The sequence below is a fragment of the Mesoplodon densirostris genome, chromosome 6 (assembly GCF_025265405.1).
Source record: "Mesoplodon densirostris isolate mMesDen1 chromosome 6, mMesDen1 primary haplotype, whole genome shotgun sequence".
Taxonomy (NCBI): domain Eukaryota; kingdom Metazoa; phylum Chordata; class Mammalia; order Artiodactyla; family Ziphiidae; genus Mesoplodon; species Mesoplodon densirostris.
In genome coordinates this window covers 30,520,379-30,534,654 of record NC_082666.1, presented here as the reverse complement: position 1 = coordinate 30,534,654, position 14,276 = coordinate 30,520,379, and the positions used below count along the sequence as shown (strand labels likewise).

At 47.3% G+C, this 14,276-nt stretch overlaps 1 protein-coding gene across 3 annotated transcripts in view; it reads left to right on the top strand.

Annotated features, from left to right (window-relative positions):
• Positions 1-14,276, top strand: part of ABCA1 (ATP binding cassette subfamily A member 1) — a 140,216-nt gene that overhangs the window by 42,481 nt on the left and 83,459 nt on the right. For 2 of the 3 annotated variants that reach the window (XM_060101128.1, XM_060101129.1), the window contains exon 6: positions 12,816-12,940. In XM_060101128.1, the coding sequence (XP_059957111.1) occupies positions 12,816-12,940 (125 nt within the window). The remainder of the gene's footprint in view (positions 1-12,815; positions 12,941-14,276) is intronic. The other variant, XM_060101130.1, reaches the window with a different exon arrangement.

Below are 14,276 nucleotides of genomic sequence, written 5' to 3'. Positions count from 1 at the left end.
TGTCTCTGTGAGATACAGTCTGGCAAGAGGAGTGTTTCTCTGAGTGAGTCTTTGTGTGGTATCTGAGATGATTTTGATCAGTACACAGATGAAAACTTTTCATTTTAACCCATCTCAAATTGCAATTTCATGGGTATTATTGCTTAGGAGGCTGTTAAATAGGAAAAAATTACTTGAAGTTAATTTAAAGAAGGCATCGTTTTATGTGGATGTGGTGAAAATTGTGAGAGTGGTTTGTAAATGCTGGAAGATTGGAAAATGCTGCTGTCAGAGAAAGCGTTTGGGGTTTTGTATTAAGATTTGTTTTGGGGGAGTGATGTCACCAAGATGGTGAAATAGGTCTTTGCTGACTTTGCTCCCCCCTCAGAAGGAGATTCCTTTGGAGAGCAAGTTCAGGCTCTGTGCCTCATTAAGTGTGAACCTTGGGCATGTTTTGATTCTTTCTGACCCTCAGTTTACCTGAAAAGTGGAGATTAGCTGCTCTGCGGGTTGTTGAGCATTAAATCAGATGACATTGTAGATGATTGATAGCGAGGTCACAGCACACAGTTGACATGCAATTAATCTGAGTTAGTTTACCTCCCCGTCTGCTCCTGGCTGCCTTTTGGCTTTGCCAGTTTGTTCATCCTCTCTGGGGCTCAGCTTTCCTTGCCTCGAAATTGGGACTCTGGCAAAACAACCTGAACGTGTTTCGTCTTGGAAACTTGGTCGGTACTTGGGCGAGGGATCACCTGGGACTGACTTGTGATGTGGGCCGTCCCCTGCCTGTAGCTCCTGGAGGGCAGGACTGGGCCTTGCTTGTGGCTCTGTCACAAGCATCAGCATGATAGCAGTACAATCAGGCACATGGTAAGCAACCAGTGAGTCTTTGTGGAATGAAGGTTAGAGATAATACCTGCCCTTTCTCCTTCACAGTGTATTCTGAGGGTCAAATGAAAGCACCTTGAAAAGTATAAAATCCCAGCACATGTCATTTCAAGTTGATCCACTGTGTGAACCCAAGTCACCAGGGGTCTCAATTACTAATAATGACAAAAGATCTTAAGCACAGCCTTGGCTTTCTTTCGTCTACAAGGTTTACCTTCCAGAACTTTGCTGGAAGGGCTGCCATGAACCCAGAGGCTTGAAGTGGATTTACTGAGAAGCTAAAGAAGTTTCACTTTCATAGCCCCCTTCCAAGGCGCTGGTAGGGATCTCAGCAATCAAAAAATTGCCAAAGTAGGATGTTAAAAAAAATATTCTTTTTCTTAAATAGAGTCCTCCAAACTGTGTCAGCCTCAGGCCTCACACAGCTGCATCTGCCCCTGCCAGAGGCTTGGGGGGACAGGAAGCACTGCCTACTTACTTGCTCTGCTTCCTCTTCCACCTGGCCCTCCAGGTTTGCTCACTACTCCAGCCCACTGCATCCTCTTTGGGGAATCTGGCATTTTCCAGTTGGGTGACCAGCAGGGAGGCCAGAGCTAAGGCCTTCCCAGTAGGGCCGGTGCTGCTCAGATCAGGACTGGGCTAGGGAAGGAGGTATCCCTTTGCTTTCTTACTGTTTACTTCCTGTAGAGCTACTTAAACGTGTTGCTTAGCGATACCTAATGGCTCATTAGCCTGCTTCCTGCTGGACATTTCAGCTCAAACATCCTGTCTGCCCCAGTGCCTTGCTCCTTCCCCAAATCCTGGAATCCAGACTACAGCTCTCCTTCATCTCTAGGTGGCATCATGGGCCCAGGCCCCTCTCGAGTTTGTATCGTATGTAGTGGTTGAAGACATCCCACATCGTTGAGGTCACGGGTTGGAAGGGGAAGGACTGGAGGAGAGATCTGGGGCAGCGCTGCCTGCATCCTGACACCCTGACTTGGGTCTTGAGTTTGTCCATCCCTTTGGTGACATTTTTGAGTGTCAGTGGAATGGCTGTCATTTTCTCTATACTCATGGTACAAATCTGGCTCGTTTGACCTTTTTGATGTGGCTCTGACCAAGACTTTTATGAAATAAGTCCTGAGGGTTGTGCTGGACTTTCCTTAGGGAAATGGATCATAACTTTCTGGCTGTTGGGTTTACTGGTAATACTGAGAACTCACTGCATGGACCTTTGATTCTGCTTTGATCTTTCAAAGTCAGAAAGACCTGATCCCCCGAGGGCAGGGCAGGCTTTGGAGACTGGCTGTGGCAGGGAGTTGAGGGAAAGGGTTGTAAAGTTAGCATCTTGTAAACATCCACTGGGGCAGTACAGTTTAGTATTAAGAGACTCAGCATACCTGGCAGCCAGACTGCCTTGGTTCAGATCTTGGCTCTGCTGCTTACCGGCTGTGTGACCTTAGATAATTCTGGAGCATCTTTGTGTGTCAGTTTCCTCAAAATGGGGATAACAGTCCTCTCTTAGGGCTGTTGTGGGGAATCCTGAGATAAGCATAAAGCATTTAGTACCGTATCTGGCACATCAGGAGCACCAGGCTTAGACTTTACTTCATTGCAGGACCATCACGTGAGATAGGGAATTTTGTTCCTTTTTGTGCACACGAAGGAGCTGAAGTTCAGAGAGGCTAAGTAACTTGCCTAAGGAAGCACAGCTGGCGAAAGGGAGGAATAGGACTAGAACTTCAGACTTCCATACTCTGCTAGTATGTTATTACAGCCTCAAGAGAGCAGCCCAGGGTAGCCAGAAAAGTTCCCAGGTCACAAGATACTGGGCATGGATGGACTGGGATCAGAGCAGAGGCAAGAGGGCTTCCGAGGGAAATGCCAGGCTTCCTCCATTTCCCAGCTTCGTGGTAACAGACATGGGCGGAACGTTCCCCAAAGCCCGTGTACAAAGAACATCCTGTGACTCACAGCCACTTCTTCCCTGCCTAAACCCCTTCCTTCCATTTGGGCAGCTGCTGAAGTTGAGGCTGCAGCCTCGAACTTTGTTTTCTGTCCTTGTGGGGCCCCCGTGGGTCATCTTGGGAGATCAGTTGACCTATGTGTCAACATTATGTCATCAAACTGGAAATTCCTTGAAATCTTTGGATGATTGCAATTCACATCCCTATGCACTTACCAGAAGTTCTAATTTGAAGCCTTAGAGTTTCATAGTTTGAAAGTTTCCCAGACCTGTCAAACCCAGGCAGCATCTCAAAGCCTAGGCTGTTGGTTTCCATCCAGTGTAGGGCTTGGCCCCAGCTTGGTCTGCCATCAGGGGGATTCAGTGCTGCACTGCTGTGTTGAAGTATTGCTTGAACTAAAGCAAATCAAGGACCTCCCTGGTGGCGCAAGTGGTTGAGAGTCCGCCTGCCGATGCAGGGGATACGGGTTCGTGCCCCGGTCTGGGAGGATCCCATATGCCGCGGAGCGGCTGGGCCCGTGAGCCATGGCCGCTGAGCCTGCGCGTCCGGAGCCTGCGCGTCCGGAGCCTGTGCTCCGCAACGGGGGAGGCCACAGCAGTGAGAGGCCCGCATACCGCAAAAAAAAAAATAAATAAATAAAATAAAATAAAATAAAGCAAATCAAAGGTCAGCTTTACCCAGACAAGAATAGAAAACACAGTTGTACATGATTCCAGGAAGGCATGTGCCACATAATATCAGGCTGCCTTTAAAGAGTTTGGGTTGTTAACCTCAACAGCAGTGTTTCATGTCTCTTGCTTTTCCAGTATGAGATTTATTTACCTTGTGGGTGGCAAAGAGCAGTTTGGAAGTCCAGTTTGTTTCTCCTTAAAATCTTCGCATTTCTAGCCCTCTCATCGCTGTTGCATTGAGGCACAGAAAGGCAATCTTAGAGTGACACTTTATCCAACACACTAAGCTGTACCAGGTTATGATGCCGTTTTACATTTAAATATGTTGTGACATTCAAGTTTTACAACAGCACCAGCTTGGTGTTATCGTCCCCATTTTATTGATGAGGAAACTGAGGCTCACAGGGTTACATCTTTTGCCCAAGGTCACAGAGTAAGGCTGTGAATTTAATCAGGGTCTCTCTGACCTCAAGGCTCAGCATCCTTGCACCATCCCATGCTGCCACTTCGCCTTATTCCAGTACCAGGACGCATGCGTGGTGTCACCAGCTTATGATGCCAAAATCATTATGAAGCATTTTAAAAGCATAAAATGATTCATTTAATTCCTATAGAGCAAAAAGAGCCAAAACTTTGTAAGCCAGAGCTGATTGGGTTCATATTTGCCACTTGCTTGCTCTGTGACCTTGAGCAGGATATTAACATCTCTGGGTCTGTTTCCTTATTTGAAAAATGGGAAAAATAATACCCTTCTCATAAGCTTATTTTAAGAATTGTAGACAATAATACAGGGACTTCCCTGGCAGTCCAGTGGTTAAGACTCCGGGCAACCAATGCAGGGGTCATGGGTTCGATCCCTGGTCGCACAACTAAGATCCCACATGCCGCACGGCATGGCCAAATAAAATACAATGGCTGTGTATTAAAAAAGAAAGAAAATAATACATACAATGTATCTGATGCTCGGTACACGTTAATCCCCTTCCTCTGCTGACAAAGCACTACCATGTCCCTTAATATACGTTTTATTAATTTTAAAAGTAAGAAAACTGAAGTAACTTATACCTTATATATATGAACAATTCTTCCTTTCCAACCCTGGAAAGAGCCCCTTCTCAGCCCCTAATTGATAAATTCATCTACCCTTCCTTTCCCATGTTCCTGGGCTTCTCACGGCCCTGCATGCTGATTCTAATCCCTAACTTGTTGTGTTAGGAGCCTCTGGTCTCATTTTCAGTCAGAGACCAGCTCGTCAGTGAGAACTGAATGCCTCCAACTCTCTTCTTTTTTCCCAGCTCTTTTTCTCTCTGCCCTTTCTGTTTGATGTGGTCTTTCCTGTTTCTAGACTCTCTTTCCTCTTATTTTGATCTCACCTTCTCTCTGTTCCTTGCCTCATCTGGGCACCCTCCCACACCTCTCCACCTTTCTGGCCTTCACAAAGGGGTCTCCATGTAGTGTTCTCCCAGCTGTTTTCTTGCTTTGTCTAATGATGGCTCCTTGCCTCTTCCTCTTTTCTCTTTAGGTGCCAAACTCACTGAGGCCAATGCTACCTCGCCAGTGTTATCTTTCTTTTCCTTCTGGGCTTCCCAAGCCAGCCCGACTGTGTCCACCACCTGCATTGCATTAGCAGAGCTCCTGGCCAGTGTGAACAGGTCACCTCCCCTTCTAGGTCCACGGTCTTCACTGGCTCTTTGGGGGCCTGGTTACCATTCAGCTTCTTATCAGCTGATGTTCGTCCTCATTCCAGGGGCTCCTGACCACCTCTCCCACCTTGCCTACTTCTCAGTAAGACACAGGTATGCTGTTGCCGTAGCAGATGGATCTGGGAAAGATGTGGCGTGTCTCTTCCCATCCCCCGATTTCAATGTTGACTGATTCTGGAGTGGCAGAGTGGGCTGGAGGCTCACGGCTCTGCTCACCTGACCTTCTGTCCACCTTCTCTTGGAAGGCAAGGGCAGGGATCCTGTCTTTATACAGCATCTCTTTTATTACAGGCTCCTGCCTTCAAGGAGTGCCAAGAAATATTGCTACTTGGAACCATAGCTCTAGCGTTTTGGGTTCAGTAGCCATTTAGAAGTTTGTTGAACTTATGCAAGTTCCATTCTATGTAGAATAAGGAACATGTGGTTGCTGAAGCTGTGATACTCCCATTGGTCTCAGGAGAAGACTCTGGCTTCCCGGGACTTGCCACAAAGGGTTCAGGAAGTGTGACCCTAAATATTCTGGTTTCTCTGTGGAACCCTTCACATAAGTGTCATCCAAGACTTTATCAACATTTGTTTTGAACTTGTTTAATTTTTCAGCTTGTATTTTCTCTTGCAGTGTGTGTGAGTCAGTATTCACTCAGTGTTGTTAGTGTTTACTTAACCCACCCCCTAGTATGGCCGATCTCCATTTATAGAAAAATGCAGGTTCAGAGAGTCGAAGTGACTTCTCCAAGGCCACATAACTGGAAAATTCTGGAACTGAGATATGAACCAGGTTTGCCAGACTCCAGAACCTGGGATCTTTCAGGGGTGTCTTGGTGTCCGTCAGCAAGCCCTCACTGTAGAGAAGGAAACTTCTCCTGGGTAGGGAACCCTGGGCCCAGATGACCAGCAGGGAAGTCCTGAGGCTGTGTGTACCCCAGGCTCCCGGCCTCCTCTCATGGGCCCTAAGGAGTCACTCCAGGAAGCAGCCAGGTTATCCTGCCTTACCCCCCTCTTCAGAGCCCTGAAATTCCCAGAGAAGCCCTGGTTTTCCCGGGGAGGGTCCAGCCGTCTCAGTGAAGCAGGCGGGAGCTATCCCTGAAGAAGAAAGTGGAGCCCTAGCATCAGGAAAACAAACCAAAACAACAAAAAATACCCCAGAAGACACCTGAGTATGTTTGTTCCCAGCCCTTTTCTGGCAGAGAAATGTTTTGGAGTCTTGTTTAGAAGGCCCGGCTTAGGCTGAGTCAAGCCAGGAGCGAGAATCTGGCCGTGGCCCCTCCAGGCTGTTGACAGGGTCAGGGCTGGGAGACCCTCCTGGGGTCCTTTTAAGAAGAGTATTTGGGCCTGGGAAGCTGATGCGATCTCTTTCTGGACTTCTTTTTTTTTTTTCGTTTGCCTCCTCCACCCACTTCTCAAGCAGCTGATCCTGTGGTTTCTTTTCATGTTGAACAAAAGAGACTACAGCGATCTTGAAACCGGAGCTGGGGACTGGAGGGCACTGACCGGGAGTAACCCCGCCGCCAGCTCTGCTGAGGGCTTCCCTCCTCCGCCTTCCGGGGCCGCTGCCCTCCCTCTTCCCTGCTCCCCTCCTTCTCCACGGCACGCAGGCAGGCTGGGAAGAAGCAGAAGGAACACTACGTGGCCATGAAGGTATCCCCCACCCCCGCAACGTTGCAGTGCCCCTCCCCTCCACACCCCTCTCTCTCCTGCCGTGGAAGCGTTTCCTTAGCCTGCCTGGCCCAGAGGACTGGCAAGGAACTGAGGATTCTGTCCTGTTTGTCCTCAGCCCACAAACACACACTTCACTTGTTTTGTTCTTTAGACTCCAAGCTCCTGAATTTTTTTTTTTTTCTCCTTTTCTTTGCCCTACCTCCCTGCACCCAAAGCAAAACTCTGTGGAAAAGGACAGGCCGCCGCTGGCTCCTCAAGTATTTTGGTCCATATCAGAGACACGGCAACAGGAAAGCTCTAGGCGCCTTTTGCCGGACAGGGACTTTTGGTCTTCTCCGCAGGCAGCAAGGACTCATGTATAGTTTAGTGACCTGTCCAGCTCCCTGATGACCATATTCTGTGACAGCATTTATATCCTCTCAGTTACCCTTGTAAACTCTTGAGGCCCTTTCCCTCCAGAAGAGTACTTTCACTTTCTTGATCTTGGTGTTCACAACAAGCTGTGAATAGTTTTAACCCTTCTTACACCTAAGGAAACTGAGGCCCAAGAGAGATTCAGAAAAGTGAGGTTCATGATTACACAGTTAGGAAACAGCTGAACTGGGACCTGAATTCACATTTTCTGATGCCATGTCCAGTGCTGATTTAGTTTTACCCCAAGTATACCTTTCAGTACCAACTTTAAGAAGACCTCTGAGATCATCTTCTACAACTTACACATTACAGATAAGAAAATCAAGGTCATGTCAGCTCATGTGGGCAAAGTTAAATGGCCAAGTAAGTGACTGTCTCTTCCATTGTGTTCTCTGTCTTGTTTCCAATGACTGGTTTTTCTTACTGGTCATCTTCCATCTATGCCCATCCTTGCAGTGATCCTGTAGAGGCAATCATTTCCGTTGATTCTCTGCAAAATGCTAGATTTATTTATTCTTTTCTAAAGCTTTGAATAGGCAAATTGGTTAGCTTTAACCTTTTCTTCACCTTATAGACAGTGTCAGCAGAAAGAATTCAATAGTTCTGTCTGACTCAGGAGCTCAGCCAGGCAAATACATAACACACATACACACACACACGTGCATATACCTTAGATCATAAATTCAGTATTGACTTAGTTGGCAAAGTCACTTCTATGTTCTTATCTATTCTGAAAGCATATGCTTTAGGATCAAACTAACAATGAAGCTAATGAGGTGTCTTTCCTGAAAGTGATGATGGTATTAGCCGTCCTTATTGAGAACTTGTCTTGGTTTCAGGCATTATGCTGGGACTTCAGGTGCATTTTCTCATTTAACCCCCAGCTCAGTGCAGTGACGTAGATGCTGCTGTCATCCCCATTTACCCTGTTATTGACACTTCCAACACTCTGCTTCCAGCTCCCACTCACCTGACTGTCTTCCTGACCTGGGCTGATGCAGCTGAGGGGGCTTAGAGAAACTCTTAACGCTATCTTGACCTGGTTTGTTTCACACTCAGGTCCTGTTTCACCCTTCCCTATCCGCAGCAGTCACCTCAGTTCATTACTTGATTCACTCATTTGTGTTCATCCATTCCTCCATCATCCACCATTGCCAGGTAGCCTTCTCTGTGCCAGGCACTGCTGTGCTTTCGAGTTCCAAAGTCCTGGCCCTCAGGCACTTCTGTTCTTCTGGGGAAAAAGATGTGGTCTCAGACAGCTGCAGCTTGGGGGAAGCACACTTAGGAGGCTGTTAGGGCACAGAGGATGGCCACCTGACTCAGCTTGAGGGCGGAACATCAGGGCAGGCTTCCTGGAGGAGGTGACTTATGGCCCAAGTCATAAAGAAGGGTAGGAGTTAGCTAGGCCAAGAGGAGAAGGGCCATTTCAGACATCAGGCTTTCTCGATATTCTTGGCCTCTCCACTCATTTTCCTGCCAACAACAAAATGGAGAAAACTGAGACCAGAGGTACAAAGCCACCCAACTCTGGCCTTATACTATACCTTGTCCTCTTCCTTCTCCCATCCTACTCCCCAAATCTTAGGTTTTGAGGAATCTCCTCTATGTTTATCTGCTTGTACATTTATTTATTCATTCAGAAACATTGAGAACCTGGTGTACACAGCACTATGACTACAGGGTATCCTGTCCCTGCCATCACGGGAGGCCTTCCTTACCCTCTCCTCACCAGCCACAGCCTCTGGAGACTTCTGGCTCCCTGTCCTTTTCCAGAATTTAGCTTCGGCCTGTTCAGCCTGACTTCCCCCTTGAAACACTTGCAGATGATAAGCCTCACCTGGGTCAAATGCTTCCGTCCGCTGCCTTCCTCTGGCTCTCTCATCCCTCTGCTTTCTCTGTTGATTTGCCTCTTCATCTCCCTTATCATCCTTGGAAGTTCCTTGAGGGCAGTGCCTGTGTCCTTACCTTTTCTCTACAATTCATGGTGGTACACTAGTAAAGGTGAGGGAAATAAACCCTCTCAATAATCACAAAATTATTATCATTTTTTGAGCACCTACAATGAGCCCGTTGCTTACTATTCATGCATTACACGTAAATATGTCTAATCCTCATACCTTCGAAAAGTGGGTACTGTTACCCTTACCTCTTAGGTAAGAAATCTCAGGCTCAGGAAGGCAAAATGAACTTCTCAAAGCCACACAGTTCATAAACAGCAGAGTCCAGCATCAAAGTTAGGTTATTCTGGTCCCACACCCCTGATCTTTTCACTGCACTATTGTTTCCCCAACTTGGCTGGAATCACCTTGGGGAGTGTTAGAAAATTCTGATGCCTGGGTCTCAGCCCCAGAAGTTCTGATCGCGTCTCCCGGGAGCCAAGGTTGAGAACCAGTGCGCCCCACGGCGCTGCTTTCCTGCGCACACATTGGCTGCAGCTTGGTGGTGGTGGTGTGTGAATCTGCATCCACATGTGTGGTATCCATGTGACCAGAATTCAAGTTCTTTGTAGCCAGGGATCTTTGGCCCGCCCTGCTGCCTTGCCGCATGGCGGCCTCACCACCACATGCACGTGCACTGTCAAAGGTTGTTGACTGGGCTTCCCTGGTGGCGCAGTGGTTGAGAGTCCGCCTGCCGATGTGGGGGACACGGGTTCGTGCCCCGGTTCAGGAAGATCCCACATGCCGTGGAGCGGCTGGGCCTGTGCGTCCGGAGCCTGTGCTCCGCAACGGGAGAGGCCACAGCAGTGAGAGGCCTGCGTACCTCAAAAAAAAAAAAAAAAAAAAAAAAAGTTCGTTGACTGTTTTATCAGCCTCTTGGTTCTTTCTCATTCGGAGGATTCAGTGAGAGGCAGTTGGAGTTTGATCACATCCAGCTGTTCTCATCCGCAGAGCCAGTTGACTTACCAGAAACGGCTTGTAAATGCACTGCGCATGCTCCCTGGTCTCAAGAGTGTTGCTCGTGACCTAGACCCATCTCAAGTGCAGTGGGGTCGTCCTCCCACCCTTCAGCAGCCCTGCTCCGGAGCGGGGAGGCTCTTCTGGACTTGGCTCAGCCCAGTGTCGAGTGCTGCTCCGGCTTTTCATTCTCAGGAGGGGTGTGGTACCCGCCTGGTCACTGAGGCTCAGCTTGTGTGTATATTCTGTTCTGTCCGGAGCTCAGAGAGGTTTCTTCGTCCCTCACTTGACAGGTGAGGCAGTGGAGACACAGCTAGGTGAAATAATCTGGCAAATAAATGGATACAGAGCCCAGTTTTCTGAGCCCCATTGTTCCACAGTGGTTAGTGTCAGGCTTTCTGTGCCAGACCTCAGTTGAAGCCACCAGCTTTCCTACCTTCTTCCCGTTTACCTTAGGGATACCTTAGGGATACTGGGACACTCAGGATGTCACTTGGCGTCTCTGGGAATATAGTTCTAGTGACTAGGAGTCCTGCTTACTGTTGGGATGCAGCCTGGGGATCATCCTAATACCTCTGGGCCCTTCTCGGACCTGTACAGCTGAAAGGAAATCTCCTGTGATGTTGCTCGGATACTTCTGGAATCTTCCCAGCCCTGATCCCATCTCCTAGTATTTATTATCCAGCCATCATTCACTGATCAGTAATTCTTTGCTTGATCTGGACACCGTGATACAAGGATAAAAGACACAGTCTGTGTCCCAGAGGCATAGTCTGGTGGACAGAATATGTAAATAAAACAACATTCCTAAAAGGATGGTCCCCAGACCCCCTACATTAGAAATACAAGAGATGCTTATTAAAATGTAGATTCTTAGGCCCCACTCTAGAGCCACTGTTTCAGAATCTCTGGGAATTGGGCCCAAGAAATTGCATTTTAGCATGTCCCTAAGTGAATCTTAGATGCTCTGAGGTTTGGCAGCTATAGAAGCGAACACGATGGTGAGAACGCAGTATCATATGTGTTAGGGAGCACCAGGCAGGTGTCAGCCTGCAGGAGCACCTGTTCTCACACGGGGTGCTGGGCCAGGACCAGCACCTGTTCTCACAAGGGGTGCTGACAGGGCCAGGACCAGCTTCTTGAATGTGTCATGAGGAATAACTAGGAGTTAGTCAAATAAGGTGTAGCCAGAGAATCATTTCTCTAGAGACGCGAATCATGCTTAGTGTATCCCTTCTATAACTCTGTATTATTAAAGTTTGCTTTAGCAGAACATGTCTGGATCAGGAAGCAGTGATGAGAGTCTGGTTGGATTTTGAGCCCTCCTTCTACTTTATCTCTGCACATCACCCCCATAGATCCCAGGATTAATTCCTGTCCTCTTTAAGCTCACCTCACAGCCCCACTTTCAGGTCAGACATCTGTTTCTCATCAGTTAAGTGATTTAGGTTTGCTAGGTTTGCCCCCGAGAGGTGGGTTCGTTCCTGGGCCTGTGGGCTAGTCTCTCAGTGATGTCTACCTGGTCATGAGGTGATGATGAGCTGGTTTTCTCTTTATTGAAAGAAGTTGGGTTATTAAGAGGGAGGGGCAGAAGGAGAAGTGGACACTCAAATGAAATACGGCAGGAAAATGAGAGCATTTCAGTAAGGGGGAGGACCTGCCAAGCATCTGGCCAGAAACCTCATGTTTGGGATGAAGAAGCTGAAATGCAGAAAGATGTGAAATACCCAAGTGATGCCACTAGGCACAGCCTCCAACTCTGGGGACTAAAATTGGATTTCTGGCTAGTGCTTTTTCCACTTCACTGCACTGGATTGGAACCTTTTCTAAATGCACCTGAAGGGCTAATTATTTAAAGGGAGTCTGTATGACACCCTGCAGCAATCCAATCATTTGGTAGCATTGATTTTTTTAAATGTATGCATATGTGTTTTCTTAAAGGACGGCAGACCTGGGTGTTGGAGGTCTGTATCATGTGCTCCACGTTTAGAACTGAAATGAGACCAAGTCTGTGAAACCGCTTTGATATGCATAATGTTCTACATCCTTGGTTCTCAAAGGGTGGGCCCCAGACCAGCCACATCAGCACCGCCTGGCAGCTTGTTAGAAAAATGCAGATTCTCCAGCCTCATCCCAGGCCGATGAATCACAAACTCTGGGGGTAGGGGACCAGTCTGTTTTCACAAGTCCTGCAGGTGATTCTATTGCCCACTCAAGTTTGAGAACCACTGCTCTGCATCAAGAGGAAACCAGCCCCCCGAGGCTTGTGGGAATAAAGGCTTTAAATATCTCTGAGTTTAGCTGTCTGAGATGGCACTGGGGAGACGGGAGCTGTGGGGTCAGGGTCACAAATCTCAGGTGGGTTGATTTTTTCTTTGAAAAGCAAGGAAAAGCTGTGTGTGTGTGTGTGTGTGTGTGTGTGTGTACACGTACAGCAGTGCCACACTCCACGGCTTCAGAAAGCAGTCTTTTCTTGTCTCTGCTGTTAAAGCGAAGCTCCCTGAACTTTGTTTCTCTGTGTGCTTAAGCCAGAGGCCTGTGGTTATCAATCGGTTTAAAACGAGGCAGTCAATATTATGATAGTTTGCTCCGTCATGCTTTTTATTTATTTATTTTTTGAGTTACTTATGAAATGAAAATAAAACGCTATTTCTCCAGCAGGCTTGAAGTTTCAGGACTTCCTGGTAGACAATGAAACCTTCTCTGGATTCCTGCATCACAACCTCTCTCTGCCAAGGCCAACTGTGGACAAGATACTGGGGGCTGGTGTCAATCTCCGCAAGGTAAGCTGCGACCGTCACTTTCCCTGGTGGGGCTGATGGCAGTGACATTGCTGGAGAGTGCCTGGAGGGAAGTGAATAAAATCCTGTCTTTGTAATGGCGCTGAAGGAGGTTGTTGGCTCCAATGCAGCTTCACCTATCTTTTCCTCCCTGCTCAGGCTGGCATTGCCAAACCATCCAGAGAGTGGAATGTACAACCTGGCGTCACGGGCCTGCTGGTTGAAATAAAACTGATTTCCTGCCCATCAGTTGGCATTTGTTGATAATGACTCCCTAAAGGGGAGATGAATTTAAGATGAATTAAACATTTTCTTTAAAATTTCACAGTTCTGAAACAATAACCAGGGTTGAGGATTATTACCTAGAGTATCTCTGTCTATAAAATCTAAGACAGGAGATTTTCAAAATGTAATGCTTCCTTTAAAGATAGACGAGAAAGGGCTTCCCTGGTGGCGCAGTGGTTGAGAGTCCGCCTGCCGATGCAGGGGACACAGGTTCGTGCCCCGATCCCGGAAGATCCCACATGCCGCGGAGCGGCTGGGCCCGCGAGCCATGGCCGCGGAGCCTGTGTGTCCGGAGCCTGTGCTCCGCAACGGGAGAGGCCACAGCAGTGAGAGGCCCGCGTACAGCAAAAAAAAAAAAAAAAAAAAAAAAGATAGACGAGAAAGATATATAAGCAGAAAATGCTTAATTTTTTTTCTTAAAATTATAAAACCAGGAAGTAATATTAGTGTTTATGTCGAATTTTAACCTTAGATTTTCAGAAACTTCCACTGGCATTATTAGATAATCACACTGCTCCTGTGTGGTGGACAGCAGACCCAGATTGCATGGTTATTGATTTTCAGAGAAGTGTCTCAAATTTATTCTCTGGCAGAAAGGGGAACTGCTTCCTAATTGTGTCTCATGTCTACATACTAGCTTGTCTTTGCAGTAAGCAGAAGTAGAGGAAATGTTTATGACTGAAAATAAGATCTTTGCTTTACATGATCTAGAATTTTAAAAATTCGAAAAATGTGCTTACTGCTTTCCCTTATGAAACTGGGAAAATATGCCTTGAGTTTACCAATTGTGTGGTTGGGAGATGGGCCAAAGGCAGCAGGCTTATGAAAATCGTTAGCATTATTTCCATTGCCCTCCACCAATTTCTTATCTGTCACATCTGATCAGTTTAAAATAAGGGACATCCTAAGTACAGAGGTGGTCCTTGCATGGTAATTAGTCTCTGTGTAGTCAGTGTTCTTAAACCAAATACTAAAGGTAGGCTGGCAGCAAGGGCTAGTTAGAGAAAGGAGGAAAAGTGAAGTGTACTTGAGTATCTGGCAGTAGGTGGAAACT